General features: G+C 40.6%; 1 protein-coding gene across 5 annotated transcripts in view; it reads left to right on the forward strand.

The window, feature by feature from the left end:
- Positions 1–18,267, forward strand: part of MTUS1 (microtubule associated scaffold protein 1) — a 112,295-nt gene that overhangs the window by 64,299 nt on the left and 29,729 nt on the right. Inside the window, exon 1 of one of the 5 annotated variants that reach the window (XM_035326164.1) lies at positions 12,262–12,280. The exons of 3 other annotated variants lie outside the window; for them this stretch is intronic. In XM_035326164.1, the coding sequence (XP_035182055.1) occupies positions 12,277–12,280 (4 nt within the window). In that variant the 5' untranslated portion in view covers positions 12,262–12,276. Of the gene's footprint in view, positions 1–12,261; positions 12,281–14,625; positions 15,131–18,267 lie in introns of those variants that run through there. One more of the 5 variants, XM_035326162.1, reaches the window with a different exon arrangement.

Raw genomic sequence — 18,267 nt, forward strand, 5'->3', positions numbered from 1 at the left:
CATTTGTTTTTTCTTTTGAGTGGATGTGAAAGTAAGAACTGCCTGCAGGATGCCTCTGTTAGATGCAGCATGCAAACTAGATTGATAGTCGTGTTCCAGTTAAGCAGCACTTTCTTAATTAAGAAGCGCTGAACAGACCTTCTGCTTGTTCTCTCTAGCTTTTGCATAATACACACTAAAGGCGTAGAACTGGAAGTTCAGAGAAAATTTCACCTGGTCTCCCCTTCTGCTTTACTGTCCCCGTGTCTTGCAGAAAGCTGCCCAGCTGTTAGCTAGTGCTGAATGTACTGAAAAAAAGTAGGGCATCTGAAAACCAGGTCATATTCTATAGTGGAAAATGCAAGTATGTATAAATAAGCTGTGTTTTTAAAAACACTGAATGCATTGAAGCTTCATTGTGATCATTTCTGGTTCATAAAACTCAACAACATAAGAGTTGATCAGGCAATGACAATGTATATCACGAGTCTGAAAGGCTGATGCCAGGAGGAGCCATGTTTGCTTTCTGCAACATAGGTTTGAGTATCTTTGCTTGTAGTGGTTTAATTGGATTAAAATGACATGTGGCTTCTTTGTAAGGTCATGTAAGTGATGAGAAATAGAATATATAGGGACTGTGTGAACAAATAAGGCAGAGTAAATGAAAAAAGGAATTCCAGGGTTCATGCATGAATGTGAATATGTATGGAAAAAGGTGTTATGTAAGCATCATTCAATTACAGTTTCGGTGTAGATTGCACTCTTAATGAGCATTATCATGGATTTAATCCACTGCTTCTTTTCATAGTAGCACAGACTGCCTTGTATGACTGTCTTGAGATAGTTGTGAAAATTGCTCAAATGTAGACTTTTAAAGTAGTCTAGAGAATAGGTCAAGTTGGGTTCTTCTGCTGTATTCTGGGTGACTGAAGAGGAATAGCTTTGTGAATTTAGGATGTAAAACACTATTGAGAGGAAAAAGATGGATCTTATGAGTTTTCATTCTGATTTGAGGATGTTTTGCAACAGCTTGCCACAGTTTCTTCGTGGTATGTGGTTATGGCTGGAAATACAGTTTCCAGTGTTAAGTTAGTCTAAATTAGTCATTGCATCTATCGTGGAACAGATCTTTGCAATGAAGAATGTTTGCACTGCTTACATCTTGTCCATATGGAGTTGTCAGAGTGACTGGAGAAGTTCAAATATCTTGTAAGCATTGCAATCAAATAAAATCAGATTATTTTTCAGGAATTTAATAAATCTGGAGGAAATTTGGTGTATATCAAGATTCTCCAGCTTGCTGCCTTGTTGTATCTAACTTCCATCAGTGTGTGCTCTACATTGCTTCAGGGTCTTTATATCCAGAGGTCTCTTCTCCCTTTAAATACAGGCAGACATCAAAAAGTGTCACTTCCTCAGCTACTGGAAGTATAGTATACCTGCATTGTTACCTATCTATAACAAACATCCTCTTCAGGAAAACAAAAACATTGAAACACTTCAGAAAATACTTAATGTACTCATCCTGCTACTTTCTACAAGTAAGTTTTACAAGCAACTGCAACAAAAAATTCAACACAACTGCATAAATAAAAGTTAAATATGATCTAATCTTTCAGTGATGAAACATAAAATTTGCTTCCTTTATTAAACCATTAAGGATTTTTTTTTTTACCAAAAAGTGACTAAAGTACTTTTTATGCTTTTCATGCATCAGTGGTGTGACAGAGTAAATCATCTCTACATGATTCTGTAAAAACTGCCAGAGAAAGACATTCCTATACGAATGATTCAAAATACTCTTTTTGAGTTGTGTACATTTCCTTTTGCATGAAGATAAAATTCTGCACAAGGAACCAGTTTTGCAAATGGAGATCAAAGCTCTCATGCCTTTTGTTCCCGGAGTTTTTCCATAGTTTGTCTAATGAGCTGTACTGTTGCTTTTGTGGTAAATTTTTGTCTCAATGTTTTCGCCAAGCCCTTGATGGTGCTAGATTTCTTCTTCCCTTAAGCAACCTGTACTTAGTATTCTTATCCCTCTGGTGGCTTTCGTTGCTTACTAAACCTTGTTACTCTCTTATTACCTTGGGAATAAGAAGCGTCTCTAAAGACACCTGAAGTCATTACAGCAATGTCAGTTTAAAAAATTTCCTTTTCCCCTTGGTTGCAACTAGCAAACATCACAGACCTATTTATTTGAGCAGATAACATCAATTTCCAATACAATTTCTTCTATACATCCTGCTTCAGATAACGCTGACAAAATTGTGTGTATGAAATTGTGTGTTGCAAAGCAGTGCTCTTAAAGGAAACAAACAAAATCTTGATGATTTTGAAAGCTTCAGGTGTCATGAGTTGCTTAGCTGTTCATGGTGTTTTTTTCCTAAGGATAGCTAAAGTAATGATTATTGTCCAATGTCACAGATTCCTATGGAACTATAGGAAGAAACCCAACACACTCAACCTTACTAAGTGTTTTAAATCTGAAAGTCTACGAGAGATATTTGATACAGGATGAGTAAGTTAAATGTTTGTGTTACCTACCAAGGAAAAGTATAGTTCAGAATAAAAACAGCTTGTCTGTTCTGAGCAAAAGAAGTTGAATAGCTGGAAACCATTAATCATGGTGAGTTTAGATTTAATCATGTTCCTCTTGAAGTCTGTGAGACTCTTAGCTCCTGACTTCATCCTTTCAGGACTGGGTACAAAATGAGCTGCTTGGCGTGCTTGATTTCAATCTTAATGGGTCACGGCTTCAGTAAGTATGTAAATGATAGCTAAATGGAGGTTCTTTTTCAAGTAGTGGAGCTTTTTTTTTTGTTTGTAACATTTAGTCTATACAAGTTTCATCCATGTCCAATGTTTGTGATAGGTATAAAATGAAGATAACACTAGTTCTCCAATGAACTCTGGATAGCAAAACAAAACAACAAAAAACAACTAACCACCCTACCAAAAAAAAAAAAAAACAAACCAGAGTCAAAGCAGTAATTTATATGTGATGACAACACTTAAACTGCGTATGTATTTTAATAAAGCATGAAAGTGGATGCAAATGAGGAGCTGTGCTCAGAAAAACTTGGGAGGAAGCAGAGTACTGTGAAAAGCAGATGCATGGCAGCTTTTGCATTCTGGCCCTACACTATAGTGAGTGTTGCTGGGTTTTATTATTCCTTCACTTACACAGATTAATTACCTGTGAAGAATGCCTTATGTATTTGTCAACGTGAAATAAGTAGAGTTAATGCTTCAAGCTCAACATCACAGAAGAACAGTTAATTGGAGAGTAAACACAAAAGACCTAGCAAATTATCTGTGCTAATATTATTGCATATGCTAAATTTATTCCCACTTGATATGTCTAATAGGTGAAAGTGGTCTGGCTGTAACTTCTATTGCTGTGAAGTGGGTTGGGGTTTGGAAGCGACAGGCAGCTACAATTACACTTAAACAAACAAAAAAAACCAACCAGCGCTTTAATAGCTTTTAAATTTTTGGGGGGGTTTTCAAGTGCAGTAAAACTAGACTTAACCTTTTAGATTCTGCCTCTACCAGTTTGTGCAGCTTATGCAAATCAATCTGTTACTATAGTAGAAATGATATTGAGACAGCTAAAGCCTTTCTGCCTTACTACAGTCCATTTAATTTGAGCAATGGCATTTTGAGAAAAATGGTACCATGAAGCTTCTGTGCTAGAATGCAATGTTTTGAGTATTGTAACCAGTTGGTTCATTGTTTTTGCAGTACTCTTATTCCTTTGTAGGCACATAAAACTGATATAGAAAGGGATGGTGGAAAGAAAAAGATTTCTTACATCTTAAAATCACGTGATCAATTGATGTTAAGTACTGTGGAGGCAGTACTGAATAAATTGAGACCACTCTCATTGTAATTCATGGCAAGAGATGTTATTTTCTGCTTATAGATTAGATTAGTGCCACGTAATGAAGTTTTTCTCCAAGGTTTTTATTGCTTTAAAAAATAAATCTCATCACTGAGTGTCACTGTGCATAGGAAAGAACTAGGTCCATAGTTTTTTAGATTTGATGCTGCTGAGGAAAGTGGTGGAGTTCGAACAGCTCTGGATGGTTTCACTAACTATTGTACCCAAATTAACTTGTTTGGAAAGCCATTCTCAAGACATTCTCTTGTGGCTTCGTTCCCTCAAAACAAAATTTGGTGAAGGCTGTATCAGTTGAGCTGGTTGCTCACCTCTTGATATTTCTGCTGTTTTGTAGTTCAATAGAATTGTGTTGAAGTCAAAAGATTTGATTGAATTAAATCTTACTTATAAGAGGAGGTTTGTTACAGCAACTGTTTTTATCATAATACAGTAAACCAGTGCTGCAGAATTCTTACTTGGTGATTTAAATTGTACTTAGCAGGGTCACCAGCATCTTTCCAATGGTCTCCACAAATTGTGCTCTTCCCCATTACTTTTTCCTTGGCAAGGAAGTGTTATTTCTATTCTCTGTCTTGAAAAGAAATTAGTATTTGATCTTCTGAAAAACAACCGTGTCAACTTATGGCTTTAAATACTCCTTAAAAAAATAAATCCTGTTTGATTTAACTGCCAACATACTCAAAGATAGAAATAACCTACCTCAAATAACCTGGCTTGTATCTGGCTGAGATCGTTCTTCACAGCTGCTATTTATGAACCTTCCATTGGTGTTGTCTTAACTGATGTCTAGTAGTTGTGGCAAGGGAGCTAATAAACCTGTGTTCAGTTCTTGGTTAAATTTGCTTTTGCTAATTCTTCGCATGGTGATATGCTACTTACATTTATAGGAAGTAAAGTTTTTTTCTCAAGATGCTTGTGTGAACATTTTGTATGTGATGTTATGGAAATACTTCTGCTTAGGCAGGAAACAGGACAGCTGGGGACATCTGTGGGGAATTCTTTAACTGAAAGCTCATCATTTTCTTAAAGAAAGCTTGAAATCCTTCAGCAGAGAAGTCTGGAAAGTATTACAAATAATATTTATTAATGAGTTGACTTCAGCTTTACTTCTTTAGTTTAGTTTTTTGGGCTCTCGGATATTTCAATGGCATTCATTTTTGTCTGCTTGTGAATGTTGCTAATATCAGAAACACTTAAATTATTAAAAATGGAATGTTTATACTTATTACAAAAATAGATTGTGCTATATTTTTTCAAATATTAACTAGTAAAACAGGAATACAGGAAATGCTTCCAGCAGGAGAATAAGAGGACTGAACTTAAAATGCCAGTTTCAAATTATTTTGCTCCAAATAAAACAGCAGGCTTGAAGACTTTGCCTTTTTTTTAGCTGTAAACACATACTTTTGTCACTTTTGGAGGGGGGGGAAAAAAAAAGTCCTGTGTCCTGGGAAGGACATCTTGGCTTTGAGGTAGGTTAAGGAAGTTGAGATGCATATGGAAAGTGCAGTGAATGTTCTTCTTGCTGCATTTGTTAGTGGCATAAGTAGGGATGTTTGTAGTCAGGGATATTACACAGGGGTTAACCTTACGTAGGGGTTTTAGTCTTTGCAGTGTGTTGCAGGTATTTCCTGGAGAACGCCACTGTTATCAGCGGTATCAGCTCCTCAAGAAAGTTTCTGTGTTTCCCCTGTCCCCACCCAGCTATGCAAAATGGAAGTCTGCTGCCTTCGTAGTGGTGTGTTAGCTCAAGGAGAAGAGACCTGGGGGAACATCAGCTGTGGAGAACAATGCATGACTATTTCCAACCTCCTCTACAGGAATTACTATATGGGCCCGCAGCAGGCAGGGCAAACACCTCGTGATGAGAGCACTGGTGCCTGCCAGGCAGCCCTTGCCACAGCAGTCTTCAGTTGTGCGGCCTGGTTAGGAGCCATTGGGACGAAAACCCCTTGACTCCCAGGCCTGTGCAGCCAGGAGTGAAAGGGCCGCGTGCCTCTGGAAGGGTGGGGATGGATGTCTTGCGGCTAACAAAAGCTCTGGGCGCTGCCCTGTTCTGGGTTGTTTCCCCTTGGCAGGACTTTGCATGGGCTCCACCGGCTTGCCTTGAGGCCCGATTGAGCAGGCCGAGACAATGGTGTGCAATGTTCTAGGCATGTCCCCGGGGAGCAATGTTTGCTGCTTAATAACAGGAAAACTGTTTATCATAACAGGAAATACAGAAATAGTTCCTTAACTGTGACATGGTGACTGCTTCTAATTGTATGATAAGTGCATTTTTTGTGTGTCTTTTGAGAAGAGGACTCTGAGCAGCATGTTAGAGCTGGGCTGTGGAACTTGGCATGCTGTGTTGTGCCTTGCACTTTTACTGAGGCACAGAAGATCGAATTCACGTGGATGATTTTATCTGGAGTGGTTCTTTTGAGATGCTGCTTTATTCTGTTGACCAGCAAATTGAGTTTTATCAGTAGGGTAGCTTTAAAGTACTTTTTTGAGGTTAACTTTAGCCGTGCTTAGCTATGCCGGTATTCATTAAGGCATGCTATGCTGCTGCCACCACCTCCTAAAAGACAGTCTTCTAAAGTTGTGAGCTTATGTCTGATTTTTGACGGCTGCTTAAATTTTCTTTCTTTCTGCAGAGCTGTCACTTCATGTTAATCATGTTGATAAGTGTAACAATATAGATACTGACCACATATAATGTACCTTCCCTTACACGATCTTTTAGACTTAACCAGGGCAGTACTCTATAATAGCATAAATGTATGTCTCTATTCTGTTGTTAATCTGTACCATCATTTTCATCTACTTATTGCCCAGTAACTACTTCTGGGTTTCCTTGAGTTATGGGAAAACACCTTAATTTAGCACTGAACCTGAGCTCATCAAATGAAGTCAATGAAGCCGGGGAGGAGCAGTGTGCTGGGCTGCCAGTTCTGGGCTGTGATTAAAACCAACCCAGATACTGCTTGTAACAAGGTCATTAGGTGATGCTGTAGGGAACAATGTTAAAAATGCTAGCGTAGCATTTTCTATCTGGCTCCTAAGAGCTCAAAGATTGATTCTTGATGGGATTTGTGAAGTCAAACAGCTACTTTTTCTCAATTCATTTTTAGCCTAGGAGCTTGATCATGCTTTTATCAGCACTGATTTTATTTATTATTATTATTTTTTTAATTTATGGGCAGAACTCATGTTCTAGCTTGATGTCTGAGTTGTTTTCTACTATTTTTATACTCAAACATTAGTGATTTCTCTAAAAGATGAATCTGCATATTCCAGAATGAGAATCTGGATGCTAGTTATTTATTTTACAATTTGAAGCTGTGAACTCTGCTCATCTATTTTATAAGAAAAATATTAAAATTGAACCCTCTGGTCATCTTTTGGTAGGTAAAATACGACTACAGACAGCGTAGCACTCGCTGTAGTGCTTTCTGTATGCTCAGAACTGCTATCACTTAGTTTTTTAAAGAACAACATCAGTGAATTTAAGTGTAATCTTGGATGTATTTGTCTTTGAATGTAGAGTTTCACAAACACAGGAAGCTATTGCTGGATATGTTAAGAAGCAATCTTGGCACAAAGACAAGAATACAAAATACAACTAACACTCTGGGGGCTCTTTAAATTTCCATTGCCTGTCCTACTTTTTCTTCCATAATATCCTTTAGGCAGCATTTCAGTGCCATACTCAAATCCAGTGACATTTGTTACAGTCATATAACATCAGTTCATACTAGTGTGATTGAATAAATAGCTTCTGAGTTCAAACAACAACAAAAGTCCTCTGTCTTCATCCCCAATAACTGCAGATACTGTACAAGAAATGATGTTGCATATTAATATGTCTGTCTTGTGGTGAAAATGTATTTTACAGGTCTCTTCTGTACAGTCCTTTACAAGGAAAGATTATCTTTCCCTGCACTTTCCCTGAGCCTGATGGGGACTCTGAAAGACTTCAAGCTGTTCAGGAAAAACTAGCGAGAAGTAGCAAATTCTTGGATCAAACGTTAAGCTGAGCTGATGAATGTTCTGGTGGTTAACTAATCGTATGCTGGTGTGAAGGAAGAATTGCAACTTCAGTTGTGCCTGCCACTGGTTCAAGTTCGGTGATTCATTTTAGGTTCCAAATTCATTGCAGGGGTTTTTGTTTTGTTTGCATTTATGGGAACAAAGTAGATCTCTAGAGTATGTAAGCAGAAAGTGCCTTTCATACTTAAGGACTTAATTCTAAAAGCCGTGAGAACTGAGTCTGGGATTTCATTGAAGTTCTTCCTACAATTGGCTCAAATAACCCTAGGTTTTAAAAGCTAAATTTGATGGATCTAGAATAAATTTGATGTCAAAAATTGAGTCTGTTAGTTTCTCTTACTTGGTTTTGTAAGTAATAGTGTCTCTCCCAGTTATTTGATGTGTTTATCCTGAGCATGCTTACAATGCTTGATAGTCCTTTGGGATGGAAGCATTTTTAAAATTATTTGAAAAAAAAAATAATTAAGCTTTCTACATGTCTGGCTTCTCAGCACATAGCAGACTACTGTACATATGTGAGAACAGAAGAAAAAACTTCCCTGCTAGCCTGTTAGTGTCTGCATGAAAAAATGTGATGTGAAGGCAATTATAGGCAGGGATCTATGTGAGGTCAGATCAGGTTTGAGCTGGAAGAGAAGGTACCATGAAAAGCATGCAGGGGACTGTGCTATGGTGAGATTTGAGACAGTCCAAGTCTGGCAAAGTGCTTTTTATGTCTTGGTAGTGATTACTTTTGCTTCTGCAAGGAATGATGTAAATGGTTTCTGAAGTTTTTTTTCTAGTCCTACATTTGTGATACTGAGCATCGCAGTCAACAAAGGGCTGGACTAAAGCATTAGGGAAGGAATGAGTTCAGGCATTGAAACTCAGATAGCTCCCTCCTTTCTGGCTGTGTTTCAGCCCTTTCACTCCCTGGCATGTGTGAGAACTTGGAGCCACAAAAAGGGTGGACTTGTCATTTTTCTCTCTGGTATTGTGTGAGGGTTTCCTACACACACGTACTTGTGCGCATGTATGTGTAGCAGGGCTTCTTTCCGTGACCCCACCCTCTGAAAGTCTTTTCCCAGATGTGAAGTTACTTTAATGTCTGCAAACGGGCCAGTTGGCAGCCCTGAACGTATTCAAAAAGGATGCAGAGTTGGGGAAAAGGGTTTGGGATTTGTACTGGGGAGGCTATTAGTGGGGTCTGGGAAAGATTTGCAGATGGTGCGAACTAACCATGGCAGGATTCCTTGTTCCAGTTGACTCTGGGGCCTGACTTTGCAAACACAAACTGAAGCATGAAGGTCAAAAATACGTACCGATGGCGAAACAGTAGAGGGCACCAGACAACAAGGACCAACGTCTTGTACAAGAAGTAGAAATGGAGAGTGAAGGTGGTGGATAGGAAACAGGAGCAGAGTGTGAAGAACACCAGTCTTCCCTTTGCTTAGCTCTCTGGGCAGCTGTGCATTTCAAGGGTGACAAAGCACAGCTGCAGCTGTAGGAAGGTATGCAGAAAAAAGAGGACTCCTTCAAATGTCTTTTTGCCTACCTAGAGCAATACTTGAAAAAGAAACTTACTAAAATGTGAGCTCCATACATAAACATAATTGTTAGCTCCTAAATGGAGTGCTTTCTTTTCTTTGCTTCAAAAACTGGAGAATTCAGTGATTTAAGGTTGCCTGTGAGGGGTGTATGAAGAACTGGTTTTAGCAAAATACACATGCCTAAAACAAGCATAATTGAGAGAGATTTGACAAGCTTTAACTTGGTCCTCGTTGACCAAGGCTGCAGCACACAGTAACACATCTTCATGCAATTGCTTTCCATCATGTTGTCATATTTGTGCTTAAAAATGGATGACTCCCTGCATTTTTAATGTGCATCAAGGCTTGATTTATCGGTGTACATACTCTCTTTCAGGTCAGAATACTCTAGGCTTTAGGCATTGTTTTGATTTTTATTCCCTCCCCACCCCACCCACTGTATGCTTAACTAGCTTGTGCTGGATTTTGTCCTAATTCAGAACAAGCTAAAATATCAAGCATCAGTATCGCTCTTGGTTATTAAAAAAAATAAAAATAACCACAACAAGCCTGATCTACTGATAGTCTAGCTGATGTGTGTTAGAGTTGTCTTCTATAAGCTGCATATCATTTCAAATTTATTTCATTTGCAGTCATCTCTGAATGTATGGTCAACTTATATCTTTATTTTTGTATTTGATGTATAGTTTATATTCATGCTTGATACACAGCTAGATGAAAATCTTTCAGTTCTAGATGTTGCAGTTCCAGTAAGCTTGGTGACTAAATATATTACACATGCAATTTGAAGACACAATGATTCTTTTCAAAAGTCAAGCAGTCCATCTTCTATAAGATGGATCTGTGCTCAATAAGGTAAAAACTGTTAAAGGTACAACACTGGTATTTTTTGAGTATTTTTTTCTATTATTTTTTTCCTTCCATCTTTGCTGACTTGGTCAAAGCAGCACTAGTAGGGCTGACAAAATGCATGGCCATTTGACATCATCTCACCCAATATTGAATGTGTTGTCATGAAGACTGGAAGAGAAGCAGCTACTGAGGAAGTGAAAGAAATGTAACGCTAACACAACACAGGGCACAGTTCTAGAGAATCTTTATGGCTGGACTTCACTTCAAAGCTTGCTCTTAAAAAGAAAAAAAAAAAAAGGCTTGTTGATCAAGAAGTTGCAGTAATGACATGAGTGAGATAATACTCTTCTTTGTGCTTTTTGGGAATCCACCAGCAATTTAGAAGATAATACATCCACTTAGTTTCAGTTTAGGTATCTTTACAACTGTCATAATCCAGTTTCTTGAAACATTTCAGTGTAAGACTGATATAGGTTTTAAAACATGAATGCTAATCTTCAGAAATGTGAATAAAGCTAATGCAACATGGAGATTTTGTATGCCTGATCTGTATAGTTTTAAAAAAAATCATACCAAATTACTGCCAAACTAAACTGTGTCATTAACATGCCCCTTCTAGGGGGAGGAATACTGTGTTGCAGGAACTCATGAGTGCATTTGACAGTGTCCTAAAACAGCTCGAGCCATATTCTGTAGGACTAGTGACACCTTAAGGAACAAAAGACACATCGCTGTTAATCCCTTGGGTGAAGGAAGCCATGCTTTGCGCATGGAAATACTGAGGCTTTGACAGGTGGTTAATATTAATGGATGAGTGCACACAGGGACCCAGTTCAAAGGCTGTCATGGGTGAGAGTCTACTTTATTGGGGGTAGGAATTGGAAAGATGATGTACGGAGGAGCCTTAGTGCAGTATTACACATCACTGGCATTTTGCTTGCTTTGGTTTCGTGGCTGCCTCCTCATTGCAGGGAGAATCATCTCTCCCTCACGAAAAGACAGCAGGAGCATCCTTCCAGCCCAGCAGGAAGAAGTCCTACATCATGGTGTAGGGCAGAGGGTTCTCTACACACTGGGTTATCACTTGGGAGCCTGAAAGAATGAGGTATGTTTTCAATTACCTAGCAAGGAGTAAGATGACAGCTGCCTGCAAAAGAACCTTTGCACAAGATCAGTTAAGGACTGCCTGGGGTTTCTAGGCCTTTGGTCGATGTCACGCAAATGCTTGGTCAGGAAAACTGTTTGCTCTGTCTTTCCTCTGTTGCATGTATTTGCAGGTTTCCTCTTTTACCCATGTTACTGTGAAAATTGTGTGCTCTAATGAACTGGCACCCTTGTTTCACGCTTGGTTTGTTGTGTCAACAACCAGGACGCTAATGAGCTGCGTGCTAGATATTCAAGTTCCCAGGTAGCAGCTGTGGGCTGCGAGACTCCGGCATGGTCTGTAAGAGACATTTGGTCTCTTACCTAAGAATCAGCGCTGTAGCGGACAGCGAAGTGTTTGACATGTTAATGGTTTGACGTGCTAATGCACCCTGCTTCAAAAGAGACCTGCTCCTTTCCAGCCGAGACCCCAGGTGGCCAGTGCTGCCAGACACGTGGGCTCAGCATGCAATTAAAACATCACATAGGCGTAGAGCTCTTTGAAGTGCGGGAAGACAGCTGAGACTTCTTTCCTTTTCACTGCCGTGTGAATGAGGACATCCAACCATGGGCTGGGAAGGGAGGAGCAAAAAGGAATAAATTTAAGATGCTGTGTTGAGGCTAGAAGTTAATGCTATAACACTATGCATCAGCGGCTGAGTTGGCATGAAAAGACAGGTGCAGACTTCGCAAGCAGTGCTTCAGACTGAATGCCTGGGATAATAAGTAGTAGTTCTGCACTTTCCCCCCTGTGCTGTACCAGCACTACATAGACATATATATCAATGCTGAAGAACCTTTGTACATCTGCAAAGAAAGGCAGAGGCATTTCTGATGTGTAAGTTTGAATCCCGCCAAGTCTCATTAAGCAGCTAAGCCAGGTTTTGCCTGCTTGCAGTTAAATTCTGTTCAGTTACTGCAACCTTTCAAACAGCCTCGGTGGTGGTGGTGGTTTTGCTCAGAACAATTTGAAAAGGATTTGATGGCAGCTAACCTAAGCTGATGTTCCTTGGCATAGGCTTGGGCCTGACCTCGAAGAGAAATTCGAGAGGTTGCAGTAAGAGCGAAGGAAAGGGAGCACTACAGTTCTGCTCTAGGGAGCGTGCAGCTGTCTGAGGCTGCGGACAGAGCAAGTGAGGGCTGTCTGCGCTGGTTTTTGTGTAGACAGGCCTGAGGCAGCACTGAGAAGTAAAACATTTCTTCAGGAGCCCGTGTGTGTACACTCACTAGGCTGGACCCTGGGAGGCATGGAAAGCTTTCACCATTTGCCAAGCTGAATGTACGCAAAATTTGGAGTTGACCAAGCTGTGGAGCTGCAAGGAGGACTGGGAGACTTTCACCCAAGTGCAGCCTTTCAAGCCAGGCACAGACACTGATTTAGTTATGTTCTTGGTGACCGTTTTCCCTGTATGTTTGTGTGCAACTGCTTTCTGGGTTTATAGCCTACAGCACGAGTTCTGAAAGAATTTAGGATTGCGACTTACAGCTAGCCAAACTTTCTGTTCCTCTCAAATACAATAGCACCTGCGCTCTCAGGACAGCCATCCAGCTAGAAATGGGGCAGGGTGCTGAGAGGACGAAGGCATTCCTGCAGCCTGTAGCTCTGCTGGGAAAGTCCCATTGCCTGAATATAGAAAATGTTCCGGAAGAGTGCATGTCTGGCCTTCTGGCAAGTGAGAAGCTCAGAAAAAAGCTATACCCCTGGTGTTGTGTCCACCAGGGGGTTGTGAGGGCGGGACAGTTGAGCAATATTTGCAGGCTGTGTGCGGAGGATGTGTCTCCGATCCCTTCCCCTTCCCATGAGTGTGCCTGAGCTGGTGTGGGAGGCTAACTGGAAAGCGAGGAGTAACCTTGTGGTGCAAGCAGGACTTGCTGGGTCGGTTCTCTGGCCCTGCTCAGCAGCACTGTGGTGAAGTAGAGATCTTGCAGCTGTGCAGACACAAAAATCAGGGTTGTTTGTAATGCTTCCCATCCCCAAACTGTGCTGATGGGATTATTGCAGTTTTCTATGGATGGCGTAGATCTTCTGCTCTGGGACGTTCATGAGATCATCACTTCAGAGAGAGTCCTGGAGGCGTGACAGCACGAAGGTGCGTGTAAAAGCCTTGACCTTTAGCCTGTGTGAGACCCACTCTGAATGCTGGGCCTTACTCTGAACGTCAGTCTGAGGGCAGACGCAGATGCTTCCTGTAGGGGAATATATATTGGGCCGGTCATTTTTTCAAACTGAATCCAGTGACTGAGTAATTAAATCACTTTGTAACAAAACAACTTAACAACCTGGTATCGTTAGTCTTCCTGTTTTGCCATGGAGCCTAGAATTAGGGTGAGTTCTGTGTTTAAAATTGAGAAGTGTTAGCTTTTAAAAAGAAAAAATAACACGCAGAGCTGCACCCTAAAAGACTGCCTCCTTAACCTGCCAGAAACATCTCATTAGTCAGTTTTTCCGTGTTGCTGTTGTAAGTGTTCCTTGTTTGTGAACTAGAGGATTTCCTCAGGATCTGGGTTCTTCCACAGATCGCTAAATGAGCATTCCTGGTAGTAATGAGCTGTGCTAATGAGGGGAGTATTCAGAGGGAGAGGAGCAATGGCCGTGGCTCTCAACAATTTATGCATCAAGTCTCGCTGCAGATGTTAGCAGAAGGATGGGTACACAGCCACCTTGTTTGAATATAGGATTGCAATACCTGAGTACTGTTGAACTGTTGCAATTCACATTCTTTTTGAGCCTTTGTTGAAAAGGTAGGGCTGCTGTGTTCTTGCGCTGTTTGGCTGCGTTGCAACAGACCTGGTAACTGATGCCCAGGCATTTTCTATTGATGCGCAGATCAAATGACAGTGGGGAGTGGCTTTCTGGGTGACGTCCCGTGTACAGTGATGTCAGCCAAAGATTTAAAAAATTCAGGTGTGGCATAATCTGCCAATTAAACCGATTAGTACTCAGGCTAACTCTTGAGAGGAGCTCTGTCTCTACAGCTCTGCTTATTGAAGTATTTTATTTAGTCCCTTTGCCTTACCTAGTACCAGACTCCTACCTAGTACCTTCACTGAAGCAACCTGTAAGCTGACGTAGGACCATGCTGAGGGCTATATGCTAGCTCTCTGGCTATCTGAGAAATCTGCTGCTGGCTCACAAGTGGTCCTGACTGCTTGGAAGCTGTGGCCCTGGAGAAGTTCTGCAACCCCCGTGGGATCAGGATGGAGTGCCTCGCGGCGTTGCTGGCAGAAGTTAGAGCTAGTCAGGAGGCGATGGAGGCTGGGCAGAAGGAGCTGAAGCATGACATGGAAACATCTCAAAAGGAAATCAGAACAGTGTTAGCACTGCAGAGGAGTCAACAGCAGGTGAAAGAGGAGCTGAAAGCAGAGGTGAAATCCAGTCACTTGGGTATAAGAAACGTGCTCGAGGAAATCCAGCGAGTAAGGGGAGAAATGGAAGCTCGATTAAATACTCAGGCCGATCTGGTCTTACTGATCAAAGAAGTGAGCACCAACTTGACATGTGTAGACAAGGCTTTCCAGAAGATGGAAGAAAGGCAGAAAGTTCTTACCAGCCTGTACCTTCCTGCAAGAGAAGACATTGAGCATGGATTTTTCTTTGAGAAATGCTTACACAAGATGCATGTGAATTTTCAAAAGCCCGTGGAAGCTAATGGTTTGGATGAGGAACATGGAAACATGGTGCTTAGGGGTAAGACCATGGTGATCATAGTGTGGGGACTTGGGCTTGTCATGTGGTTTCTTTTGGCTATTTGGAATGCTTTTAAGAAATATATTTTTTTTTCTTAGAAATTGAACCTCTTGCACTTACGGAGGCCTTCCTAGTACATGGTAAGCAATGGAAGGCTTTGACTTGGCTCTGCCAACCAAAAAGTGGGTACTGGATGTTTCAGCTGCTAATTTAGCAGCAGTGCACAAGATAGAAAGGCTCAGGAAATCAGCAGGACCTGGCAAGTTCTGAGTTAGGCAGCCGCTCCAGTACTATGCCAAGTGCTGTGCAATGCTGAAGCTCCTAAATGCAACTGTATGGAGTGCACCCCAGCGTATGAGTGGTTCTGTATTTCTTGCTTCTGATTACCTGCTAACTAGAGAAACTATGTATGGGAAATGGTTCTCCTTATGGAAAAACTTGGGATGGGCCTAATAGTCTTCCCAAAGAAAAGTCTCTACAGCTGCTGTCCATGCAGTGAATTCAGAAGGAGTGGGAGGATTCCTGGACCTTTTCCAAGGTCATAGGATATTATTTTTTACCAGCAAGATACTGAATCGTCTGTGACTGATTCAGTGATCAGAAGGCTCAATCTTTACAAAACTACTGCTGCTATTTTTATGGATTAAACAAAAAAAAAAGGATAATCACCTACATGGTGATTGTGTAGGGTTGCTGTGCTGCACGTAGCACTTGAGAATCTGTAACTTCAAATCTTCAGAAATTGAGCATTTTAAATAGATTGGGTACTGTGTTTTCTAGACTGTTGGAGAAGAGTCCACAAGCTAACTGAAGGGGAAAAATTGTTTTACTTTACAAATCTGATTTGTGTTAAGGTGGCAAGTAAAAATGGCGAAGGGAGGAGGACTTGGGCCTGGTGACTGATACTGGGTTTAATTTAGAGTCCGTCGTTGATGTGTTGTATCAGTAATTAGACTAGCTGCCTTTGTTCTAACGAAATCATGGCTTTTGTTTTGACATCATAGTATGGCTTCTATACAAATCTGGAAACAATCTGTCATTGCCCAGGGGTACATAGGCCATAAATAAGCATTGGAGTGCTGCTGGCGTTAATCCGTAGAGGCAGTTCATGCTACGGAGGGTTGATGCTAGCAGAGAAATGCTTTTCAACATCTGAAGTGGTTCTGCAGAGCACATGCCTGTGATAAAATTGTTAACAGGAATGACACTGAATTTCTCTTGTGCACATTTTTTTGTTCAGCTTTTTTTTAGTTCAGTATCCAGGGTTGGCTTGGATGAATGTTTGAAGGAGCTTCTCTGAAGAGGCTTGGTGGGCTGGGCACCACAATAAAAGCAGTGGTGTAATTCTGGCAAAATGATAAAGGCTAGCTAGGCTGTGGAGACAGTGGATAGTTGGAGTCCATTGTCACTTGTGGTTAGCTGTTGTATCAGGGTACTTATTTAAACAAAATAACTTCAGTATGTAACGGTATCTAATGTAATTTTTTTTTCCCTGAATAAAAATTGTCTGCAACCCTTCATACAGATGGGAAGCAGCTTTTCGTGCTCTGTTGGGGTCCTAACAAATAATGTTAGTCACTTCATACAGTGAATTAAGTGTTGACATTAGTATCTTTATTAGTAAATTTATCCTGTACCCTTAAATCAGCAATAGTGCTCCAGTTCTGTTTCTTGTAAGGGAAGCTTTTAGGGAGGGAGATGGAAGAAATGAGAGAGTAGGAGTACATGAGCCAGTTGGGCAGGGAAGGACTGAATGTATGCCTTTATTCTCTAGTCACTGCCCTGTTTTTCTTCCTTTCCTCCCCTTGATTATTGCCTCTTGTGATTTTTTATTTATATTTTTATTTTTTAAGAACCTTCAGAAAGTGACCAGTATTTGCTGGAAGATTGCTGGGAATCTAACAGGATAGCTCTCAGATCTGAACCCTCTTTCATTTGTAGAGGTGTAAATGAAACAACGTTATGGCTGCACTGTGAGAAAAGAACTGGCCCCATTAGGTTAAATCGTGGTAAAAATATACCTGGAACTGGCAGCCAAGCTTGGTCTGTTTCCCCTACTGATTAGAATTTGGTTTTTGATTTGGGTTACTCTGACACCTTTAACACCTCTACTATAAATAGCAAGACAGTATGTTTCTAGTAGAAAATACACCCTGTAACAGTCAGCATCTCCTGAGCAGGAGGAGTGCAGAGAAATCTCCAATAATGCAAGAGTGTCCAAATATTATAAAGCAATATGCTGACATTCCTCTAACTAAGGGAGGACAGGAAATCTTGCCTGGGGAGGATTTGTTTGGAAAATTCATAGTGTTAGGAGGCCCTTCACACACTGCGCAGCAAGAGGCACAGATGACATCAGTATTTTGAGCAGAAAACTTTTTCAAATGTTTTGAAAACAAGCAAAGTCTATGCAAGACTGGTGCATTAATGCAACAGTTGATGTGTCAGACTAACATTAACTGAGAGTCAAAACTTTATTGTTAATATTATCTTAAGTTATGTGATTGAGCCTTTCACTGCTGGCAATATGCAAGACAACCTTCATACCAGATGTTTGGGCTTCAGAAAGGATTCATTAGCAGCTGCTTCTAGTTCATTAATATGTCCCCTGTTTTTTCCACATGTTCTTGTTTTTCTTTTCTCCAAATCTCATCCCTCAGGTTTTATCACTTTATCTGGAAGAAATCTTGTTAAGTTGACACTGTACAAAGTAATCTGCTCCAATGTCTTCATTAAAATGCCAAGGGATATTTATGTATTGCATCAGATTCCTATTGCGAAAGTGTTTGCTTGTTCTGTGTGTGATCAAAAGACTGGCCCTATCTGCACTGCAGTACTGTACCTTTTTGGTCTGAAGGCAGCAGAGAAACCTGTAACCTCAGCGGTGTTTGCGAATCAAGTGCTGGGTTATGTAATGTGGTTTCCTCTGGCACCACACGATTGTGTACTGTGAAGGGACTGAGGTTGCAACATAACTGAGAATATTAAGTGAGCTATGTAATTCTTGGACGGTGAAGAGCAGCAGGGCAAACTTGAAATATGCTACATTTTAGAGCATTTTTAAGTATCATCTTTGTGACCTAAATTGCTAATGCTAGAAACTTGTTGGAAGACCTTTGGGTAATGGAGCTCAAACC

The sequence above is a fragment of the Oxyura jamaicensis genome, chromosome 4 (assembly GCF_011077185.1).
Source record: "Oxyura jamaicensis isolate SHBP4307 breed ruddy duck chromosome 4, BPBGC_Ojam_1.0, whole genome shotgun sequence".
Lineage (NCBI taxonomy): Eukaryota > Metazoa > Chordata > Aves > Anseriformes > Anatidae > Oxyura > Oxyura jamaicensis.